This window comes from Medicago sativa, chromosome 7 (genome assembly GCF_051527215.1).
Source record: "Medicago sativa cultivar Bolivia chromosome 7, Bolivia_mono, whole genome shotgun sequence".
NCBI classification, from domain to species: domain Eukaryota; kingdom Viridiplantae; phylum Streptophyta; class Magnoliopsida; order Fabales; family Fabaceae; genus Medicago; species Medicago sativa.
Window position 1 is genome coordinate 103,413,119 of NC_140755.1, and position 20,041 is coordinate 103,433,159.

General features: G+C 36.2%; 2 protein-coding genes across 2 annotated transcripts; one reads left to right on the plus strand and one right to left on the minus strand.

Moving 5' to 3' along the window:
* Window positions 1-443: 443 nt before the first annotated feature.
* Window positions 444-3,846, plus strand: ATWHY2 (WHIRLY 2). The gene is made up of 8 exons (XM_085725854.1): window positions 444-554; window positions 643-713; window positions 796-893; window positions 1,159-1,251; window positions 2,001-2,095; window positions 2,275-2,342; window positions 2,451-2,539; window positions 3,401-3,846. The coding sequence occupies exons 1-8, from the start codon at window positions 517-519 to the stop codon at window positions 3,515-3,517; spliced, it is 669 nt and encodes a 222-aa protein (XP_085581980.1). The 5' UTR covers window positions 444-516; the 3' UTR covers window positions 3,518-3,846.
* Window positions 3,847-12,384: 8,538 nt separating this feature from the next.
* LOC146911592 (cellulose synthase-like protein D3) lies at window positions 12,385-19,698 on the minus strand. The gene is made up of 3 exons (XM_085725855.1): window positions 18,982-19,698; window positions 17,734-18,538; window positions 12,385-17,316 (listed from the first exon to the last, which is right to left on the minus strand). The coding sequence occupies exons 1-3, from the start codon at window positions 19,665-19,667 to the stop codon at window positions 15,568-15,570; spliced, it is 3,240 nt and encodes a 1,079-aa protein (XP_085581981.1). The 5' UTR covers window positions 19,668-19,698; the 3' UTR covers window positions 12,385-15,567.
* Window positions 19,699-20,041: the final 343 nt, after the last annotated feature.

The following is a 20,041-nucleotide window of genomic DNA, read 5'->3' on the forward strand; positions in this document are numbered from 1 at the left end:
ACTCTCTCTCTTTCTCTCAACCCACAACAAGATCACTCAAGAAAAAATACTATGGTTACACTCTCAAATACACTCCATATGTACCCATCCTTTATTCAATTAACTCTTAACCTAATACCAAATTGAAATATATTGCAAAAAGATTGAGAGTTATTAATCTTTAACCATACATCTTCTCCACTCACCATGTAAAATAGTATGTTATAATTTCCTCAAAATAAATCTAGACATATTCCTCAAGAAACATTGGCTTTCATTGATTATTACGTTTGTCAAATTAAATCTTAGTCTATACTAAAAATCTGTGAAAATTGATATAAGTTGGGCTAAACTAAAAAATTACCGAGGCTTGGGCCGGAAGTGGGCCAGCCTATGATGGTTTGGTCGTTTCACAGTAAACGACAACGGCGTTTAATAAAACGACGCCTCGACATTTTGAATTGAACACTGATAAACCCCAATTTTTCATTCATTAATAGCGAGAGAGTGAGAGAAAAGAGAAAATCGTTTCAAAAAATGTTGAAGTTCTCTCGCTTGCTTCCTTCATCTTCCAGGTACTCCCTCCTACAATCTCTTTCATTCTTTCAATTTCTCTGTTATATACATAAAATTAAAATTACTGTTATTATTATTGTGAAACAGGAATCATCTATTGGAAGTTCTTTCCGCTAGGGATTTCTCTACTGCCACAAATAACAACTATTCTGCTAAAGGTATTCATTCATTCATTCTTTTTTATTATGATGCATTTTTATGCTTACATTGATTGGTTAATATTATATGCTTCACTTTCAGGATATACTTCAGATCGTATATTTGCTCCTTATTCTGTTTACAAGGGCAAAGCTGCATTCTCACTCAGTCCTTGTCTTCCTACTTTTACTAAGTTGGATGTATGTTTCTTTTTCCTAATCATTTAAATACATTCCTTTTTACGGTGGTTGGTTTTTAGGGTTTGTTTGGATTTGTTTATTTGAGTTTATCTACTGACATACATAACGTTAATAAGCGCTCGTGAAACTCATTGGTAGAACTTATGAAATGTTCATAATCCGCTTATACAAATAGCTTATTCTTAAGCGCTTATATGATAAGTTGTTTATCCAAACATGGTCTAACTAATCTGAACTTCATGTTTATCATTTCCATTTGTTACAGTCTGGGGCTCTTGTTGTTGATCGTCGCGGTTCCATAATGATGAGTTTCATGCCTGCTATTGGGGAGCGCAAATATGACTGGGAGAAGAGACAAGTAATTTCTTTTTCCTTTTATTCTTTCTTCTTTCTTATGATCTTGTTAGAATAGCAAATCTGACTCTAAAGTAAACAAATAAATAAATGTACAAGAACACGAAGATTGATCATGAAGTTCGGTCAATTGTGTTTACGTCTATTGTGGAAGACATAGTTTTCTATTATGCAAATGCTGTGCGTAACAGAATACAAAACATTGTTTAAATACTATGGTCTAGATTACAAGTTTACAAAGTAGTGGACTATGCTATGCTCGTTTAGGTACCATGAGAGTTCTGTCAATTGTGTACAGAGTACAAAGCTTTGTTTAAATACTACAGTTGTAGCAGGCAATACTACACTCATTGCGCCCACTCGCTCTGCTACGATACACTCGTGTTTGAGCGTTCAACTCAGTTCGCTCTGCTATGCTGCGCTTGAGTTTCTACTCACTTATTAGCGAATATGAACCATAGTCAACAGATCTTTTCTCCCCTCATGTCTCTTTAAACTCTTAAGAGCATTTTATTGTCTCGGGATTAGCCCAGCAAGCTTGCTTGCGTGGTCAGGAAATATATAGACCGCTTCATGTTTTCAACTTTTATTTTCCTTTCTTATTTTGTAATAGAGAATAACATATTGTCAACTTGGCCTAATACATTGTTTCGGAAGTTCTACTTGATACTTGTAGGAGGAAACAAAATATGAGACATAAAATCTTTGATATTCAATTCTCTCTATTTCTCTGATAACAATTAATTTTTGTAGAGATTTGCCCTATCAGCTACTGAAGTCGGTTCTTTGATAGCCATTGGTCCCCAAGATTCATGTGAATTCTTTCATGACCCCTCAATGAAATCAAGGTATATTTCACGATTCTCTAGGGTTAGTAATTGATGGCCAATTAATTATCTCATGAGAGAACTATATAGGATTGATTAGAATCACATGTAGCAGTAACATATCCATTAGTTTTTTTGTTTGTTGAATTTATACCATTTGAAAGTTAATTAGTGACAGTTTAGTAATTCTTATGCTGCAGTAATGCTGGTCAAGTAAGGAAGAGTTTGTCAATTAAGCCTCATAGCAATGGCTACTTTGTCTCTCTGTGTAAGGCTTGTTTTGTTAGTTTGTTCACCTTTTAATACATTGGGTATTTGGGTTACAGTGCACAATATAATACTATATTCCTTATGATTTTGTCTCCCTCTTTGACAGCTGTTGTTAACTCCGTGTTAAATACCAAAGAGAATTTTAGTGTTCCTGTTACAACTGCTGAGTTTGCTGTGATGAAGACCGCTTGCAGTGTATGCCTCTTTTCTGCTTAGTTTCTCATAGAATCCCATTATGTCATTACGTTACACCTTTCACAAGTTATATGGTCCTAGTTTCTGCTTTTCATGTCTTAAATAACAATGAAGTGGCTATCTATTTTCTTTTATTATCATTGTTCTTTCTAGCATTGGTAGGGAGGAAATAATTATATTTTCATTTTAAGTGCCTAGTGTACGTACCATTTAGCAACGCAGGACTTGTCATGCAACATTGGTTGATACATTACACATTACAAAAATGTCACCAAACTTTCTTTTATTATCATTGTTCTTTCTAGCATTGGTAGGGAGGAAATAATTATATTTTCATTTTAAGTGCCTAGTGTACCATTTAGCAACGCAGGACTTGTCATGCAACATTGGTTGATACATTACACATTACAAAAATGTCACCAAACTTGATTCAACATTTTTAAGCTGTTTTCATAGTGCACAGTATATTTCAGTTTACACTTTTATTGTCATTCCGGAACTGGTATGCCATGTCTGGTCAAGTTGGCCGACTATTGTTTTGTTTTCAGGTAATGATTGGAATATAGTTAATTCTATGTTTCTTTGTTTTGTTTCCTATGATTAACTCGCGTATATGAAGTTTCAGGCTATTATTGTTGTTGTTAATGTCAACTTGTTGTTTTGATAATGTGCAACCTAGTTAACTGCAATTTTTGAATGCGTTGGTCTGTTATTCCCTGGTTTTTTAACTTCGCTGGTTTTTGAGCTTGAATCAAGTTATTTGCCCCACCACCTATTTTATCTGATTCTGGACCCAATCATACTTGTGCTTTTAATATATTTTTGCTCGTTTAGAGTTAGTCAATTTGTTTTTTGATACAGTTTGCGTTGCCACACATTATGGGTTGGGATCGTCTAACTAATCAGCAGTCCAGTGGGACAGTCAGCTTTCAACCAAAGATGAACTCACAAATTTTAGACTTGGAGTGGGAAAAGTGAGTTACTGTTGGAAAATATGAAATGGATCCTTCTTTGTGCTGTCAATTCCATTTTGTGTATTATCAATCCAAAGACTAGGATGGTATGTGGAAGATAACTTGTAAATTGTAATATTTAAGAAGGAAGCATGAGAAGGATGAATTATGAAATGTCTGACGTTGTTTCAGAATATTTTGATGTTTCCTTGTTTATTCTTTTTCTGCTTTTGTTTACTTCAGGTTGTAAGAATGATGCACCCGTATGTGTGACACTGTCTATTGAGATTTGAGATATTCATAGGGGTGGATTAGATCCAAATGAAATTCTATAATATTTCGATCTCCATCCAACTAAGTGCCTCTTGTTGCATACTAAAGTAAAGACACGTATCTATTTTGAAAGTTTTTTTTTTTTTTTCCTTTTTAAGCCATCTATTTTGAAAGTTGGTTTACCAAATGTTTGGATTTTTGAAAAAATTAGGGACTTTGGGGATTCTTATATCTTGAAATTAGTGTTTGTATAACATTACTCACTAAAATAAAAGTTGAGCTAAATCAAAATGACATTTTGACGATGGAGGGTTTTTGTTGGAACTGAGTCAGCTAATTGAAGTAATGGTCTGATCATTTAAGAGTTGACCACGATGAGGTGTTTGGTAATCAAGATTAGCCATTAGTTCATTTTTAGATACGGTAAAATTTCTCATTTGGTCTTGGATTAAGACCAAAACTAAAGATTTTTTTTTTTTTTTTTTTTTTTTTTTTATGATTTCTATCGATGAAATGCTCAAGCACTCATATGTTTAGGAGTGACTTTATCTCTAATTTGATTGTTAGGTTTTTTTAAAAGGTAAAAATTACATCCTCGAAGAGTGATGCTACATTAAACTTTGATCAGTATCACATCTAATATGTGATGAATAGTCAAGTCAAGTCTTGTTCTACTAAATTATCTATCTCACATTACTTCACAATTTCGTTTCATTAATCAAAGTACATAAAATTTTAGGTGTTAGTCTTTAATAAAATAACCTCCACCTCCATCTGTATAAACATATGGTGCTTATGCTGCAGTAATGCTTCTTTTTAGGAATTTATACCATTTGAAAGTTAATTAGTGATAGTTTAGTGCTCCTCATGCTGTAGTACTTACGCTGGCAAGTAAGGAAGAGCTTGTCAATTAAGCCTTCAATTAGTGACAATTTAGTTATCCTTGCTAGATTCAATTAAGCCTCAATTCTGCTAACTCTCAAAACCTTGATCCTCTAGTTAAAAAGGCATGCTGGTTCACACTTCCAATTAATTAGTTACAGGAATCAGTTATGTAGTCTAAGAAAGTGGAAGTCCATGAATAACTATTCTGCTAAAGGTATTCATTCCGTACCAATTTTGCTGCATTTTTATGCTCACATTGATTTAATTGATATGTTTATTTCTTCCAAGTTCCAACTATGAACTTTCAGGATGAACTTCAGATCATATTATTTTCTGTTTATTCTGTTTAAAAGGGCAAGTCTGCATTCTCATTTGGTCCTTGTTTTCCAACTTCCACTAAGTAGAAATTTTTTAACAGTGAGAAGGAACTTTAACAAAAAATAGTAAATAAAACACTAACATGTTGGTCAAAGGAATTTTGATTGATATTAGAAACTTAATAAATAACCTTACACACACCCTTCTTATATATAACCTTACACTTTCTTTATTTCATTCTACCAACACACACCCTCCTAATTAGAACTCCACAAACAGTAATACGTACCCCTCTTATCAAAATGATACATAACACAATCCTTTGACCTGCTCACTCCTCCTTGCTGCTTTAATCAATTGGTGTCGGGATCTTTGTCCAGTAGAGTTAGTGAATAACCATTAGCCGTAGCAGTTTTATTGGCTTGTTTTTAAAATGTCTCCTTAACACGTTCATTAACATTGTGTATATACAAACACATTGTAGAACCTGAAGGCCTTTGCTGCATGTCGTTATTGGCAGCCTTGAGCTCCTTGAGGCTTTTCACTTTGTAGTTGTATTCCATTGTTCTGCAAAAACAACTATGATACAACAATTAAGTAGAAATTGAAAGAGAAATGAAAAGAAAAACAAAACAAACAATGAGATATTATGATGCCTTTAGAAACTATTTCCTTTCACTTTCTTTCTTTGTAGTTGTAGTTGCTGCAGTTGAAACAATGAGATGCAATACCTGTATAAATAATAAGCAGCAATATTTGGTTGTTGTAATATCTTCATTCCCATTACTCTCTTCTGTTCAAGGTAATTACTACAAACTCTACTTTGAGCTTTGTTTCCACTGTCCAATGTAGTCTCAATTGTTTTAATCACTATGCATTTTGTTTGATGTTGTTGCAATCCCTTTGCCATTTTTGTTACAAGCTTTGTTTCCACTTTCCACTGTTTTCAGCTCAGTTAGAGACATTGTAGACTGCAAGAGACGACAGGGACAATAGTATATACATATATAATCGTATTATATATTATTGGCCCATTTAACCCCAAATTTACTATCTTATCTTATACTAAAGAATAAAGTTCTTTTTTCTAAAGAAAAACAGTTACTTTTAAAATAATCCTTATACTTTAGGATCCAAATTGATTAGAGTACTTATTAAAAAGAAAATTTGATTAGGGTATTAGTTAAAATGTTGCAATTCAAATTTAAGTTGTTATTTTAGTATCCTTATTATATTTTAGTACCTCAAAATCACGTTTTTCGTGTAACCAAAAACACAAGTCTCGTAAAAAATTATTAACGTCTCCATATCTATTTGGAAAAAGGTAGTAACACATATTATCATGCTGGCATAGGATGTACAAATATCGGTAGAGTGATATAATATTTGTCTCCATATCTATAGTTTGGAAAATAATTTATACATGAACTTATACTCGTGTGAATAGCAACCTTAATACCATACTTGTATATGTTACCAACATTTTAACTAAAATAAATTGATGATCACAAAAAATATCATTTAATCATCATAATTTCAACAAAAATAGGAAGGCCAAAATATTTGAGGATAATATTTGTACGTCTCTTTTTACGTACTTAATGAGTTCATAATCTCATCATTTATTCTAAAAAAAACCCAGGTTAAAATACTATATGAATTTTTGTAGGAAAAATATAGTACTTATTGGTGTGCCTCCACGAATGAATATTTTTGGTTCCCCTACTGCTTAAAAGTAGCAAAGCTATGAGCAATGCTAATATAATTCTATCAACTGGCACATAAAACACATTGAATTATACAATCTTAGCACAACTTTTTCTCGACCTACTCCTTCAACTTGAAGCTTTTCACTCATCTTTTCACGTCTACTTTGAAATCACACCGGATCAAACTTCCAATTCGAGTCATAATCTCTCCAATAGGGACTCATAACTATTTTCTCAAGTTTGTGTGCATATTTTATAACATTCATAACAAACTCAATTTCAATCCAATTGCCAACACATCCTCCAAATTCAATAACTTTTACCTCGTTGTGAGAGAATACTTCAAGATCCATAATATCATTCTGATTTTCATGGAACCTTGGATGTGCAAACTAACAAAACAATATTAAAAAAAGAAAACAAAACAATATTAAAATCACAACATGAATACAAATCAAAATATCTAATAAAATTATGTAACATAACAATGAGCTCCCCCACACTCTCCTCCTCCCACGCCAACAGACGGCGTCTCCACTCCCACGCCCTTCCCCAAACATACCAACCTAACCTAGCCATCTCTTCCACCGTACTCTCTTTATACACAGACAAGTCAAATAGGCGAGGGAATTTTTATTTAAAAGAAATGTCCCCCACCCAAGTTGAAGGTGAGAAAAACACAAGAAGGGGGGTTGAATTGTGTTTTGAAAAATTCTTCAATTCTCCTAAAACTGAACACACTGATCAGAAGCTAAGTGAGACAGCTTCTGAAGTGATGGTCAGAATCTAAATGCAGCGGAATAAAACAGAGAGAGTGAAGAAGAACGACACAAAGCAATTATACTGGTTCCTTCCACAATCCGGAAGTAGTCCAGTCCCCCTTGCACTTCCAAGGAGATTTCACTAAGAGTAATATCTGATTACAATTGCTCAAGCACACAAGCAAGAGACTTCCTTTGCTCAAGCACACAAGCTAGAGACTTCCTTTGCTCAAGAACACAATCAAGAGACTTCCTGCTCAAGCACAACTGTAAGAGACTTCCTAACTAAACAAAATTACACAGAAAATTGTTTAAGGTTGAACACTTGATATACAATCAGAGGTGCTCACAATATAAATCAGATACAGACTCAATGGACTTAAGAATTTCTAAGATATGACTTTGAGACACAGAAATTCTAAGTGAATGCAGAACAATTTCAGCAGAGGTTTGGCACTTGTAAAAATGTTGTGAGTCTTTCGTTCAGCGTTCTTGCATTACCAAATCTCTAGGTCTTTACTCCTTTATATAGAGGTGTGAAAGAGACGTTGTGAAATTGCCAGCACACCAAAGAGTCGTTGTTGAAGCTTGATCTTTCACCAATGATATTTTGCCTGATTTGGTTGTTGTCCTATGAAGAACAAATTTGAAATCCATTCCTTATCCAAAGGAACATCTTTGCAGGCGAAGCCGTATTCTGAAGCTGTTTTCTTGTCTTGTAGCGTGGACACAAAACAGAGTAGTGGAGAACGTGGTTGTACAATTCGTACAAAGTACAATGTCAACGCTTTCGTCCAAATTGCAAGCACATGCCTTCAAACACCTTTGAAATGACCGTTGCAATGTTCCACTAATTTTCTGCTGTGTTTTCGAATCCAATAGACAGCTTTTGCAATGTAGATTCTTCAATCTTTGAATCTTCTGCAAATCCAGTTGATCTTCAGCTTCTGGTGAAATGACTTCTGATGAGGCAGCTTCTGATGATGCAGCTTCTTCTGCTTCTGATGATGCAGCTTCTGATAATGTGGCTTCTGGACCTCTTGTCTTCAGGAGCACTATTCTTCAGGAGCGCGTTTTACTCTCTTCAGGAGCAGCTTGACTTCAGGAGCGCTTTCCACTTTCAGGAGCGTATTGCCTTCAGAATCGTCTAAGCTTCATTTCCATTTGCTCTTTATTTGCTCATTCAGAACCAATTAATGATGTAACTTTAACTATGGTCCTGTGCACTTTGAACAAATATTAGCTAGTCCAATTTACAATTTTTAATACCTTGTTATCATCAAAACTCTTTGAGGTTCATTGTTAAACACATTTTGTTCCAACACAAGTGTCATGCCAGAATAAAGTATCCTTACCGTCCCCCACCACCCGCCTAACATTATCCTCAAACCACCTACCAACACCCTCACCTACTCCCTCACGGACCCTGCACACCAAACCGAACACCGCCTCCCCCCATCCTTCAACCGCCCCTCCTCCTCCCCATATCGAGCTTTCAAAACTTTATACCATAACCCCTCCTTATCAGTCAACATCCTCCAACACCATTTTCCCATCAAAGAAAAATTAAAAGCCCCCATCCTTCTAACCCCCAAATCACCATCCTCCTTTGGAGTACATATAGACTCCCAATTGATCCAGGCTATTTTCCTATAATTCTCACCACCCCCCCCAAAAGAAATTTTTAAAAATAGATTCAATAGAAGAAATTATACCTGTAGGGGCTTTGAAAAAGGAAAGAAAGTAAACCGGAAGAGAGGACAGGACAACCTTGAGGAGAATCAGACGGCCACCAAAGGAAAGGAACTTATTGTTCCACGACGACAGACGAGTAACAATACGATCGACAACAGGTTTCCAAAAGGACAACTTTGTAGAATCACCACCAATAGGGAGCCCAAAATAAACAAACGGGATATTCCCACGCCGACAATTAAAAACCGAAGCCGCCTCCGTCAACCAAGAATCGGAAATATTAACACCTGTCAGCATACTCTTATGAAAATTCACCTTTAACCCTGAAATTTCCTCAAACAAAAGTAACATTGCTCGCATACTACGCACATTTAACCAACTCTTCTCACCGATAATCAAAGTGTCATCCGCAAATTGTAAATGAGTCAGCCTAACTTCATTAACCGGACCAACCCCATAGCCCTTGAAAAGGTGCGCCCCCACCGCCGCAGACATTAAAACATTAAAACCTTCAGCCGCTAACAAGAACAAGAAGGTGAGAGAGGATCCCCTTGACGAAGGCCCCTTTCAATAGGAAATTCATCAGTTGGACACCCATTAACAAAGACCGAAGCCGTAGCCGTACCCACACATTCATTTATCCATTTGCGCCAAATAGTTGGAAAATTCATATTAGCCATCACGGTATCAAGATACTTTAAATCGACGGAGTCGTAGGCCTTTTCAAAATCAACCTTGAACAAAAGTAATTCCTTGTGCATGCGCTTTGCCTCATCTACTGCTTCATTGGCAATCAAGATACCGTCCAAAATTTGTTTCCCTTTAATAAAAGCTGATTGAGAGTCAGAAACAACACTGCCGACAACTTGTCGTAGTCTGTTAGCTAGAACCTTCGCGAGCACCTTGTACAAACAACCGACTAACGAAATGGGCCGATAATCATTCAGCCGTTGAGGACTAGTCACTTTTGGTATCAAAGCGATAAAAGTAGAATTGATGCCCTTTGTCAGTTTCCCATTGCGATGAAACTCCACCAGAAATCGCATGAAATCGTCCTTAAGTAACTCCCAAAATTCTTTGATAAAACCAAAACTAATGCCATCCGGTCCCGGGCTTTTGAAACTATCACAATCCCAAATGGCTTGTTTCACCTCATCCTGAGAAAACGGTTTCGTTAAAGCTCCCGCGTCCGCACCAGATAATTTTCGAAACTGAAGTCCTCCAATGTTTGGCCGAACAGCTCCAAAAGATTTAAAGTGAGTTGAAAAATGATTAAAGACGGCAGACCGAACATTGTGAACTCCTTCCACCATTAATCCGTCGACCGACACCATATTAATGGAATTATGGCGACGACGACCTGACATAACACCATGAAAAAATTTCGAATTTGCGTCTCCATCCTTTAACCAAGTCAGCCGAGAGTTTTGCCAATTAATACTATTTTGAACCCGTGCCATAGAGTGCAAAGTCACAGAAAGATCATGAAGTTCCATCAATTCCTCATCCAGAAGTGCAGACAACTTGGCCTTTATTTTTCCAATAGTATCCCTGAATACACTAGTCTTAAAACATTATTTTTATTTTATTTTTCAATAATTAATAGGGATAATTTGATAAAATGAATGTTCTTTTTTTTTAATCATTGTATTTCTTGATATGCGCATAAAAATCTTAAACACATTTATTTTAAAACGAACGGAGTAAAAATTTAATAAAAACTAAATTTTGAAGGTCACAATCATTCGTACTAATGGAAAGCTGCTGGAATCTTATTGGTACTAATGTCAAACAAATCTTCTAACAATCTTATTCCTGACGACATCATTGGTGCTAATGGAAAGCTGCTGGAATAATTCAGGGCAGACAAGATCTTCCAATTCTAGGGATGACAAAAAATTCTGCATCTGTGGATATCCGCGGATAAAATCCGTCATGGACACGGAGCGGATATCTTAATGGATATCCATGGATAAAATAAATGGATATTTTAACTACCCGTTAATTAATAGATACAAATGTGGATTTAATGGTATCTACACCCGCAGATATCCATACATGTTATTAAACTTAGTGAATACATAAATAACCTTAATATCTTTCAACTTCTTAAGCAAAAAACTTTAATACCTTTGACCTTTATTTATGTTTTTGTTGAGTCAAGGATCTTTGTTGTTGTTGTTGTAATGTAAGTATATTATGTTTTGCTAAAAAAAAGGAAAATGCATGTGATGAACTTTTATTTTTAAATTTTAGCAAAAAAATATTGACAATTTTTTGTATAAATGTTATCCATGGATATCTGTATAAACCTATGGATACTTAAAAATATGTGGATTACCCGCTAAACGGATATCCGCGCGGATATAGATAGAGTACGGATTTCATATTTATCCAATGGAACGGACACGTATATTAGACTATCTGCGAATATCCATTTATATCCCTATCCAAATCCAACAAAAATAGAAAGGTTAGTGAGTTAATATTTGTTACTTACTTCCTCAATTTTAAAACAAGTGTGGTGTAAGATTAAGTAAATAAAGAAATGAATAATTCTTTCTTTAAAAATAAAATAAATGAATAAGTGTATCAATTTTACAATCCTAGTTAAGTAAATAACTTTTTTTGACAATCCTAGTTAACTATTAACTCAGTCTTATGTGTGATAATGTCTACTGAGTGATAAGAAGCAATAATAATAATATCCATAAGGTTGGATTAGATCCAATTGATATAAACCACACCCTCTAATGCTAACACGGCTAATCTCTGTTAAGACTTAAGATAACGGTTAGCTCTTAATTATCATTTTTTTTCATACAAAACTAGACTGTTTTATTTTCTATTCATTTTTATCTTCTTTTCACCCTTTTTCCTCCATATTTTCTTCATCAACCTAACCTAACAAATGTAGAAAAGGTAAAAACTATGTTGTTTCGGTTTTTTTTTTTCATGGACGAAAAACTGTCTTTATTTTTCTCAAGGATTAAATTTTTTTGAGGAGTTCTCAAGGATTAAATTGGATCTCACGATCATTCTCATAGCATAAAATAGGTATTCACTCTAAAATGAATCAATCGTAAATTCAACTATCAAAATGAATTCCAAAATACCTCTAAATGATATTGATTATTATCACGTCCGATCATATTATTTAATACCTTGTAACAATTTGTAACCTTCGGTGTTGATGATTTGAACTTGCAAGCAAAGCATTTCAAGTAATTAAGGTGTAATGGTTTCTAAAATTGATAATGGAATAAAATGATAATTGTGAATTGACTGTTAAATGAAAGGTAAAATTGATAGATTAGAACTCAATTAAAATTGATGTTCTAGTTACATAGAAACATTAAAGAAAAGATAGAAGAAGACTTAGTCCAAAGACTTAAGCCATTACTCTCAAAGAGAGTACCAAAGGGAGAGAGGAGAGACTTTCATCATTTTTCATTCCCTTAATTATTGGATCAAGTGACACATGTCCCATGTGATATTTGGATCATAACATTACTCCCCCCATTAAAATCAACCTTGACCTCAATGCTGAAGGCTTGAAGCCAAGACAATCTTATAGTATCGACCCAACTAGCTTCCAAATCAACTGAACCTGTACAAAACATAAGAAACATCCACCTGGATCCCATTGTTGGAATTGTAAAGTCTTCTTGTGAGGGAAAAAATATCCAGTGCCAACATAATCAAATTTTATAAAGTGTTTTCCTTCCATTGACATCTGCATGTTTTCTGAAGTCAAGCTTGTAGATATCATTTTGTGAATATTGAAAATGATAGCAAACCCATAGCAGAACATGGCACATGATTCAATTTCTTCCACCAACACAGTAAAATCAAGTTGTAACATATGATGTTGTGGAGAATAAGAAGACCTGTAGCACATCCTAAGCAACCATAAACTATTGGACAACATAGAAAGCTTGGCAAAAGTATTGCTACTGCTATGAACTTGCATTAAAAAATTTAGCATCTCAATTAAATTGATTGCCATATTTTGTGTATTCAAGCAAGCATAAAGGATGATAAACAATAATTGAGTACCATTGAAACAAATAACCACCACATACTCTTGTGTATCAGTCACTTCAAAGTTAAGGAACTTCTCCCTTCCTTGCTGAACAAATACCAATTGTTGCAACTCCATCAATTTTTAATTGTGCAGGCAAACCAAAGGAAATCAAGCAATGAGCAGGGACAATAAAATTCAATTTAAAGCCACACATAATTCCTTTTTCCTTGGCATATAGTGTTGTAAAATCTGACCAACCAAGAGGTAGGCTAGGATGCAAGTTCAAGCCATCTTCACCACCACAAATAGATACCATCATATAAGAAACATAACCACTTTTGACTCTCTTAAAGTGTTGGAAATGTCCAATCTGATCTAAGTGAAAGCATCTAGAAATACTATTTTCACAGAAAAGCACAAGGCAGAACCACTTTCTCAAACAATCATCTTTACAAGAACTCAATGTTGATTTAAAAAGCGCTGCATCATACTTAAGTGCCACATAATTAGGATATTCATCAACATACAATAGCTCTATTAAACGCCTAACATAAGCTGGAATGTTTAGAAATGTGATATGAGAATTGCAAGGCATTTATACCAGTTTTCACAGAAACAAACATAGAAAAGATCACAAGGCACATGAATCCATTCACCCACAGTCTCAATAATTGTCTTGTTGTCCAAACGAACAATTGAAATTGTGATAGGAAGACCACTCCCTCGTGCCTTATTTGTTCCCGGATCCCATTGTTTGAAATGCAAGGACCCATTTATAAGTGAAAAATAACAAATGCCACTAAGAGTCATTTCATCAAACATGTAATGGGCGCTGTAGAATCTCATAATGTTGATTATTGAAAATCCAATTATGAGAGCCAATGATAGTTGGGAATGGAAAGGAACAAGAGGGTGATATACGGAAACACATTTCACTTATGAAATTGCTATGAGCAGTCACAGTACAACCAAAAATTGGGTAGAATTTCCATAATCATGAGAAAGGGTGACTCTAGTGGGCCTGGATCATAGGGTGCGGAAGACCCCAGCTGAATCGCATCAAATCGCATAGGCTCTTTGAGAACCTGAGCAACCAATTTTGTAGACACAACAGGGAAGTGACTTGTTTGTTGTAAGTCGAGTGGTCCTGGGTACGCTGATTGATGAAGCCAAGGTGGTTCAAGTGGCGGCTACGGAACGAAAACTATGTCTGGTGGATATGATAGAGAAATCCCAGGCTGGGTAAGCGCAATAGCAAATTTGGAAACCCTTGGGTCTGTCCCTACTGAAGAGTGATGTTGCTTGTCAACAACATTGAAGGTTTCCTTCGTCTTGCCACAACCATCGAGTTCAACGACGGAATGAAGAGAACCTTGGGACATGTTAGGCTCAACATAATCTGCAATTAATTGTTCAAACGCTTGATCACCACTCAAATTAGAAGCATCTACAACTGGAAAAGCATCGGACCAAGCTTCTCAACTTATCAACTCATCAGTGGTGTACGGTGTCGCCGCCATCTGTTTCGTGTATGAAATACTCAGATTCCGAGCACTGATATCAACATCAAGGGATTTTGAAGCATCAATCTCGTCGTGATTTACGTCGATCATTACTGCAGCATATGCATGTACTATCTGTGGTGGTCATTATATGAAAGACTAGCATCTAAAATTGTATGTACTTTGATTAATGAAACAAAATTATGAAGTTGTTATGTGACTTATTAGATACTTTAGTTGAACCAGACTTGACTACTTATCACATATTCGCTGCGATCAGAATTTAATGTAGCGTCGCTCTATGAGGAGGTAATTTTATCTTGTTTAATTTAACCTATTTGATGTAATGTAGCGTCGCTCTATCACCTGAACAAACTTCAGGTCTTAGCTGCACTTCGAAATTGTTCCCATCAAACAGCATCTGTTCGGGATGGATACTCTTTCTGTGCTGCCTGCTATCATAGATGGTATGCTACTTTTCTATTTAGAAACTATTTCCCTTCAATTTCTTTCTTTCTGCTTTGTTTCCACTATTCCATAGAGTGATTATGGGAAGGAGAATGGGAAAGACTATGGAGAAGATGGTATAATGTTTCATCCCATTCCATCCATTATTTTAAAATTCAAACAATGGAATGTTATTTCATTCCTTTCCATCACAGTCACAGATACAGATACAATTAAACGCATTACTTTTAAACCAATCCAAACATAGTCTAAAAGACTAATATAGGGAATTCGAGAATAGATACAATCATATAACAAAATATTAAAATAAAATAAAATAAATGATCACTAAACAATAAAACTTGTGTCAGCAAGTAAATATTTCTTGGACGGTATATCACCATTAAACATTTCTCATTACTAAAAACAACTTTCTGGAATAAAAGAACGAGCTACCATCATGGGAACTTGAATGAACCGCCTATTTGGTCTTTACTGGCTTGTGGATTGATACCCACCCAGAGGAGTGATATAATGATTGCTATTAGACCCGACCATACAAAAACAATGGTGGGTGTCCTCCCTCTTCTTCCCATCAAACCTTTTGCAAAAGGATAGAGATGAGCCAAGACCCAGAAACTGAAGAAAACACCGCCTAGTAAACGGCTCCACTGTGGTATGGTACTATATATGGTTCTGCTAACTCCAACAGCTATTCCTAGTATGTTCACCATCATGATTACAATTGGCAGTATCATAAGGGATGACCATTTGACAATATATAGATCAGCAAACTCGTCGTAAACATCATCACCACCAGATTTTGAAGTCAAGGTGAATGAGATTTCAATGCCTGCAACGACTTTGAGTAAACCTTGAAGCACGGCAGCTAGATGTGCACTAGTCCCTCCAATCAACCAAAATTGCTCATTTCTCCACCATTCTTCCAGCTCAATTCCTGACCACTTAATTTCAAGCATAGCAAGAATGCACAAAGTCACAGTAATAGCCAAGAGGTAAACCAAAAAATTGACATTGAGTGTTTGGACAATGAACTGTCCAGAGAAGAGGGAGAGTGCAGGCAAGAAGCAATAGACAATAAGAAAAACCGAAGTGAATGGATAGATTCCAACATTAAGGTATGCTATCCTCTGAAGAAATTTGATTCTTCGGGAGGCCATAATTGCATTGTTTTTAGAGAAGAATATTTCAACTGAGCCGGTAGCCCATCTAAGAACCTGATGCAACCTATCAGTGAGATTGATGGGAGCAGTTCCGCGGAAGGCGTCTAGTTTAGTTACACAGTAAACTGACTTCCATCCTCTATTATGCATTCTATAACCAGTGACCACATCCTCAGTAACTGATCCATATATCCATCCAACACGCTGTCCCCACTCCGTCTTGTCCTCATACCAGCATGAAATCACACTGATGGCTTCTGCCACAGTTGATGCATCAAGCAGCTCACGAGGTATGGTGAGAGCACCAGGAGGGCGTCCATTTTTCACAGAAGGATGATCGGCAAGCGGCCTACCTTGGAACTGTGCCACTGGAATTGAGTCAACAAGGATATTTGAGTTACCAAATTTCTTGGAGAATTGTGAAAGATTCATCTCTTCATCATCAGAGTCACCCATCCTTAGTGCCTGGTTCTCTTCTGAGGTGTTGACATGCTTCTTATAACGCTCAAAGCAACAACTACAGAAAGATGCGTGCTCTTCTTTGGCGCGTGGAGGGTCAAAACCATAAAGAGCAAACCTTCTAAACAGACAGCCGGTTCCTACATAGAACGGGCCTTGAAGTCCATCAAGGGCTCTCATGTTAACATCAAAGAAGACAGTGTTGTGATTAGCATATCTATCAGAGGGATCAATACCCTCAAACCTCTGGGGGAATTGGACATAGCAGAGGCGATCACCACCACGATCCATCATAAAGCACATACCTTCCCTCATTGCTTTGGAGTTGTAAATATAGTGATCACAGTCGAGATTGAGTATAAAAGGACCGTTGGACATGACAGCTGAGGCTCTGACCAATGCATTCATTGCCCCAGCTTTTTTGTTGTGATCGTAACCTCGACGTTTCTCTCTAGAAACATAGACAAGAAGGGGAAGACGGATATCAACATCGGTCATGTCAATAAGCTTTGCATCATCACTATTTCCAATAAGAGGTTCGTCACTTGGAGGTTTCAACAGCACCTGCAAAATATCATTCATCAGACATCAGTTATTCATTCTCATCTCCCAAAGATTAAACCTAACTTCTAGGACCTACTTAGCATTTCTTTTTAAAGAGTTTGCAACCGCAATCTAGGCTGTGACATCAATGTTTTAATATTCATGTCTTTGCAACTGCGACCACAATGGATTGTATAAGCCGCATTTAACAGATTCAATGGACCAAAGAATATAACAAGTCTGGAACAAAAGAATACACCGGCAATAAAAGAGTTTATACATAAAAACTCTTTCACTTCACATAGAATTGGACAGAAATGAACGTGAGAAAATGGAAAGGAAAAAAAATATCATGTTGATTTATATTACTAATACTCCGACTGCAATTTTTTATAATAGCATAGATTGCAGCAGCAATTTCAAAAGCTTAATTAGTACCTGAATTATGCCGGAATGGTCACCCTTTGAGTGCTCAGTGGAAGTGTTCAACCAAGTCCCTGGCCAATGAGATCCATCAGCCATCCATGTTGCTTTTTGAACCTTTATAGGCTCAGCAGGTTCATCTCCCTTATTTTGTCTCTGATTCATAGTCTTGTTTTCCTCACTTGCGTGAAAAGCATCTGACCTGTGACGGATAGAGTCGGGCAAACCATTGATTCTGACCTTGAACTCATCATACTCACGCTTCAGCCTTCTACGATCCTTCACAAAATCCGGTTTCACTTTGTTTTTGTAAGGATCTCCCTTTAAGTTGAAATATGATTCAGGATTCCTAGGTTCTATATCATGTTTGCGGCAAAATGGAACCCAATTACTAGCAAAGGTAGCAGCTTCAGCCATTGCCTCAAAAGTTAAAAGTGCACCCCCATCATCAGAAACATAGCAAGAAAGCTTCTCAACTGGATAGTCAGCAGCTAAGATCGACAAGATGGTGTTTGCTGTGACAAGTGGTGGTTCTTTCTCAGGATCAGCAGTTGAGACAAAGACATCTATGCCTGGAAGATCAGATTTTCCTGTAGGATTGTTAGGACTTGGTGACTCAAACTTTTCCTTCAGAACGTTAAGGTCTGCAGAACGATTTACCGGGCACAGCTTGGGCAGTTGATCAAGAAGCCAAGAGAAAGCAAACCATGATTCACAAACTATAGACATGCCCCATAGCCAGACTGCATCAGTATTTTTGTGTGTGACCCTCCAACGCAGGAACAGTACAAGGGCAAACAGACGAACAAAAATGATGAAACTGTAACAGAAAGAAAGGTAATTGTCAAGACAGAACACACATGTGGCATTCAAATTTCAAGTCAATGACTAATTGCATTGTTGAACTTTATTAGAATTAAAAGCAGTACATAAAGCAAGCTGATATAATATGGTAAATTTGATAGTTCTATTGAAGACTTCACAATCACAAGCAAGATCTAATAAACAGATGCAAACAAGATTGCTTCTCCAAAATCAGCCCTAAAACTTTAATCCAATTTCCATTCTTCTATTACATTTAATATATTATTACAAAAGCAATTAAAAAAACGTGAGAGAGGAGAGAAAAACTTATATCCATCAATTGCATTCAAGTTGGTCAAATATAGTGAAGCCAAAATGGTCATTCTGAATAAAGGGGAAATACACGATTTTGAGCACTAGAAAAAGAAACATAAAAAGAAAAGAAGCAAGGCTTGGTACCGATATGGGCTGAGAACAGCAGCAGGTATCTTGATCTTCCTTGTTAGCGGCCTCCATTGTCGGCTCATCAATTCAGTTGGCTCAGAAACATGACCATCTTTTCCATTTCCCAAATCCCCTTCCTTTGGCCATATTGCATTACCAAAACCATATGTTCCCTTTGTTTCAAACAACCATCGATTGTGATCAAAGTCTCCAGTTTGGCTTCTTCTCATCGAGGCATACTTTTTCGACTTCAAGGACACTCTCCTCTCCATTTTAGACCCCCCATTTGATGGAGGAAGTGGCGCTTCATTATCCACAGCCACTTGATCAAGTTCTGTGTTCTTATATGGCTCTTTGCATCCTGGGCACATTCCATCTTTAACTTTCACTGAATCCAAATAGCAATCTCTACATATCTTATAATCACACTCACAGGGAAGAATGTTGTCACCACGTTCATCACTCATCACCTTAGAATCACAGCCAGGAATAGCACATTTAGACCCTTTTGCACCAGCCATCTGTGGATGATTTACTTCAGATTCTGTAACTTTATCCATTAGAGTATGTGCACTTGTTACGCAGTTAAATCCTCCAGTAAATATGGAACTGGAAATATAGTGCTCCTCAACTTTCTTCTGTGCTTCAGATGCATTTGCCGACAAAGACAATCTGCTCATTTGTAATGATTTCGGCTTCATATCTGAGGTCAAAGATTGATCCTAAATAAATATCTTGCAATTCAGAAATTCAGTTAAACATCGTAATTAACTTTAAGCCCCGTGTGTCTCAGGAACAAACATTTACATAAAGTTAAACGTTTAACTGTACTTTTGACCACCTAAACACCAGCCACCAACACCGCCTTCCAATGTCACCTCAGTTGACAGTTGTAACTAGTCTGATTCTTAAATGTTGAGGAATATTGTTAAGGAACCTGTAAATGTTAAGTTTATGAACATTAGGATGAGTAATCAAAGATTAATGAAGCTGTTGGCAATGTTATTTTTTTAGTCTTGGATGGTGATGAAGATTTGCAGAAGATGGGGAGAAGAGAATAGAGGTGGTGGTAGAT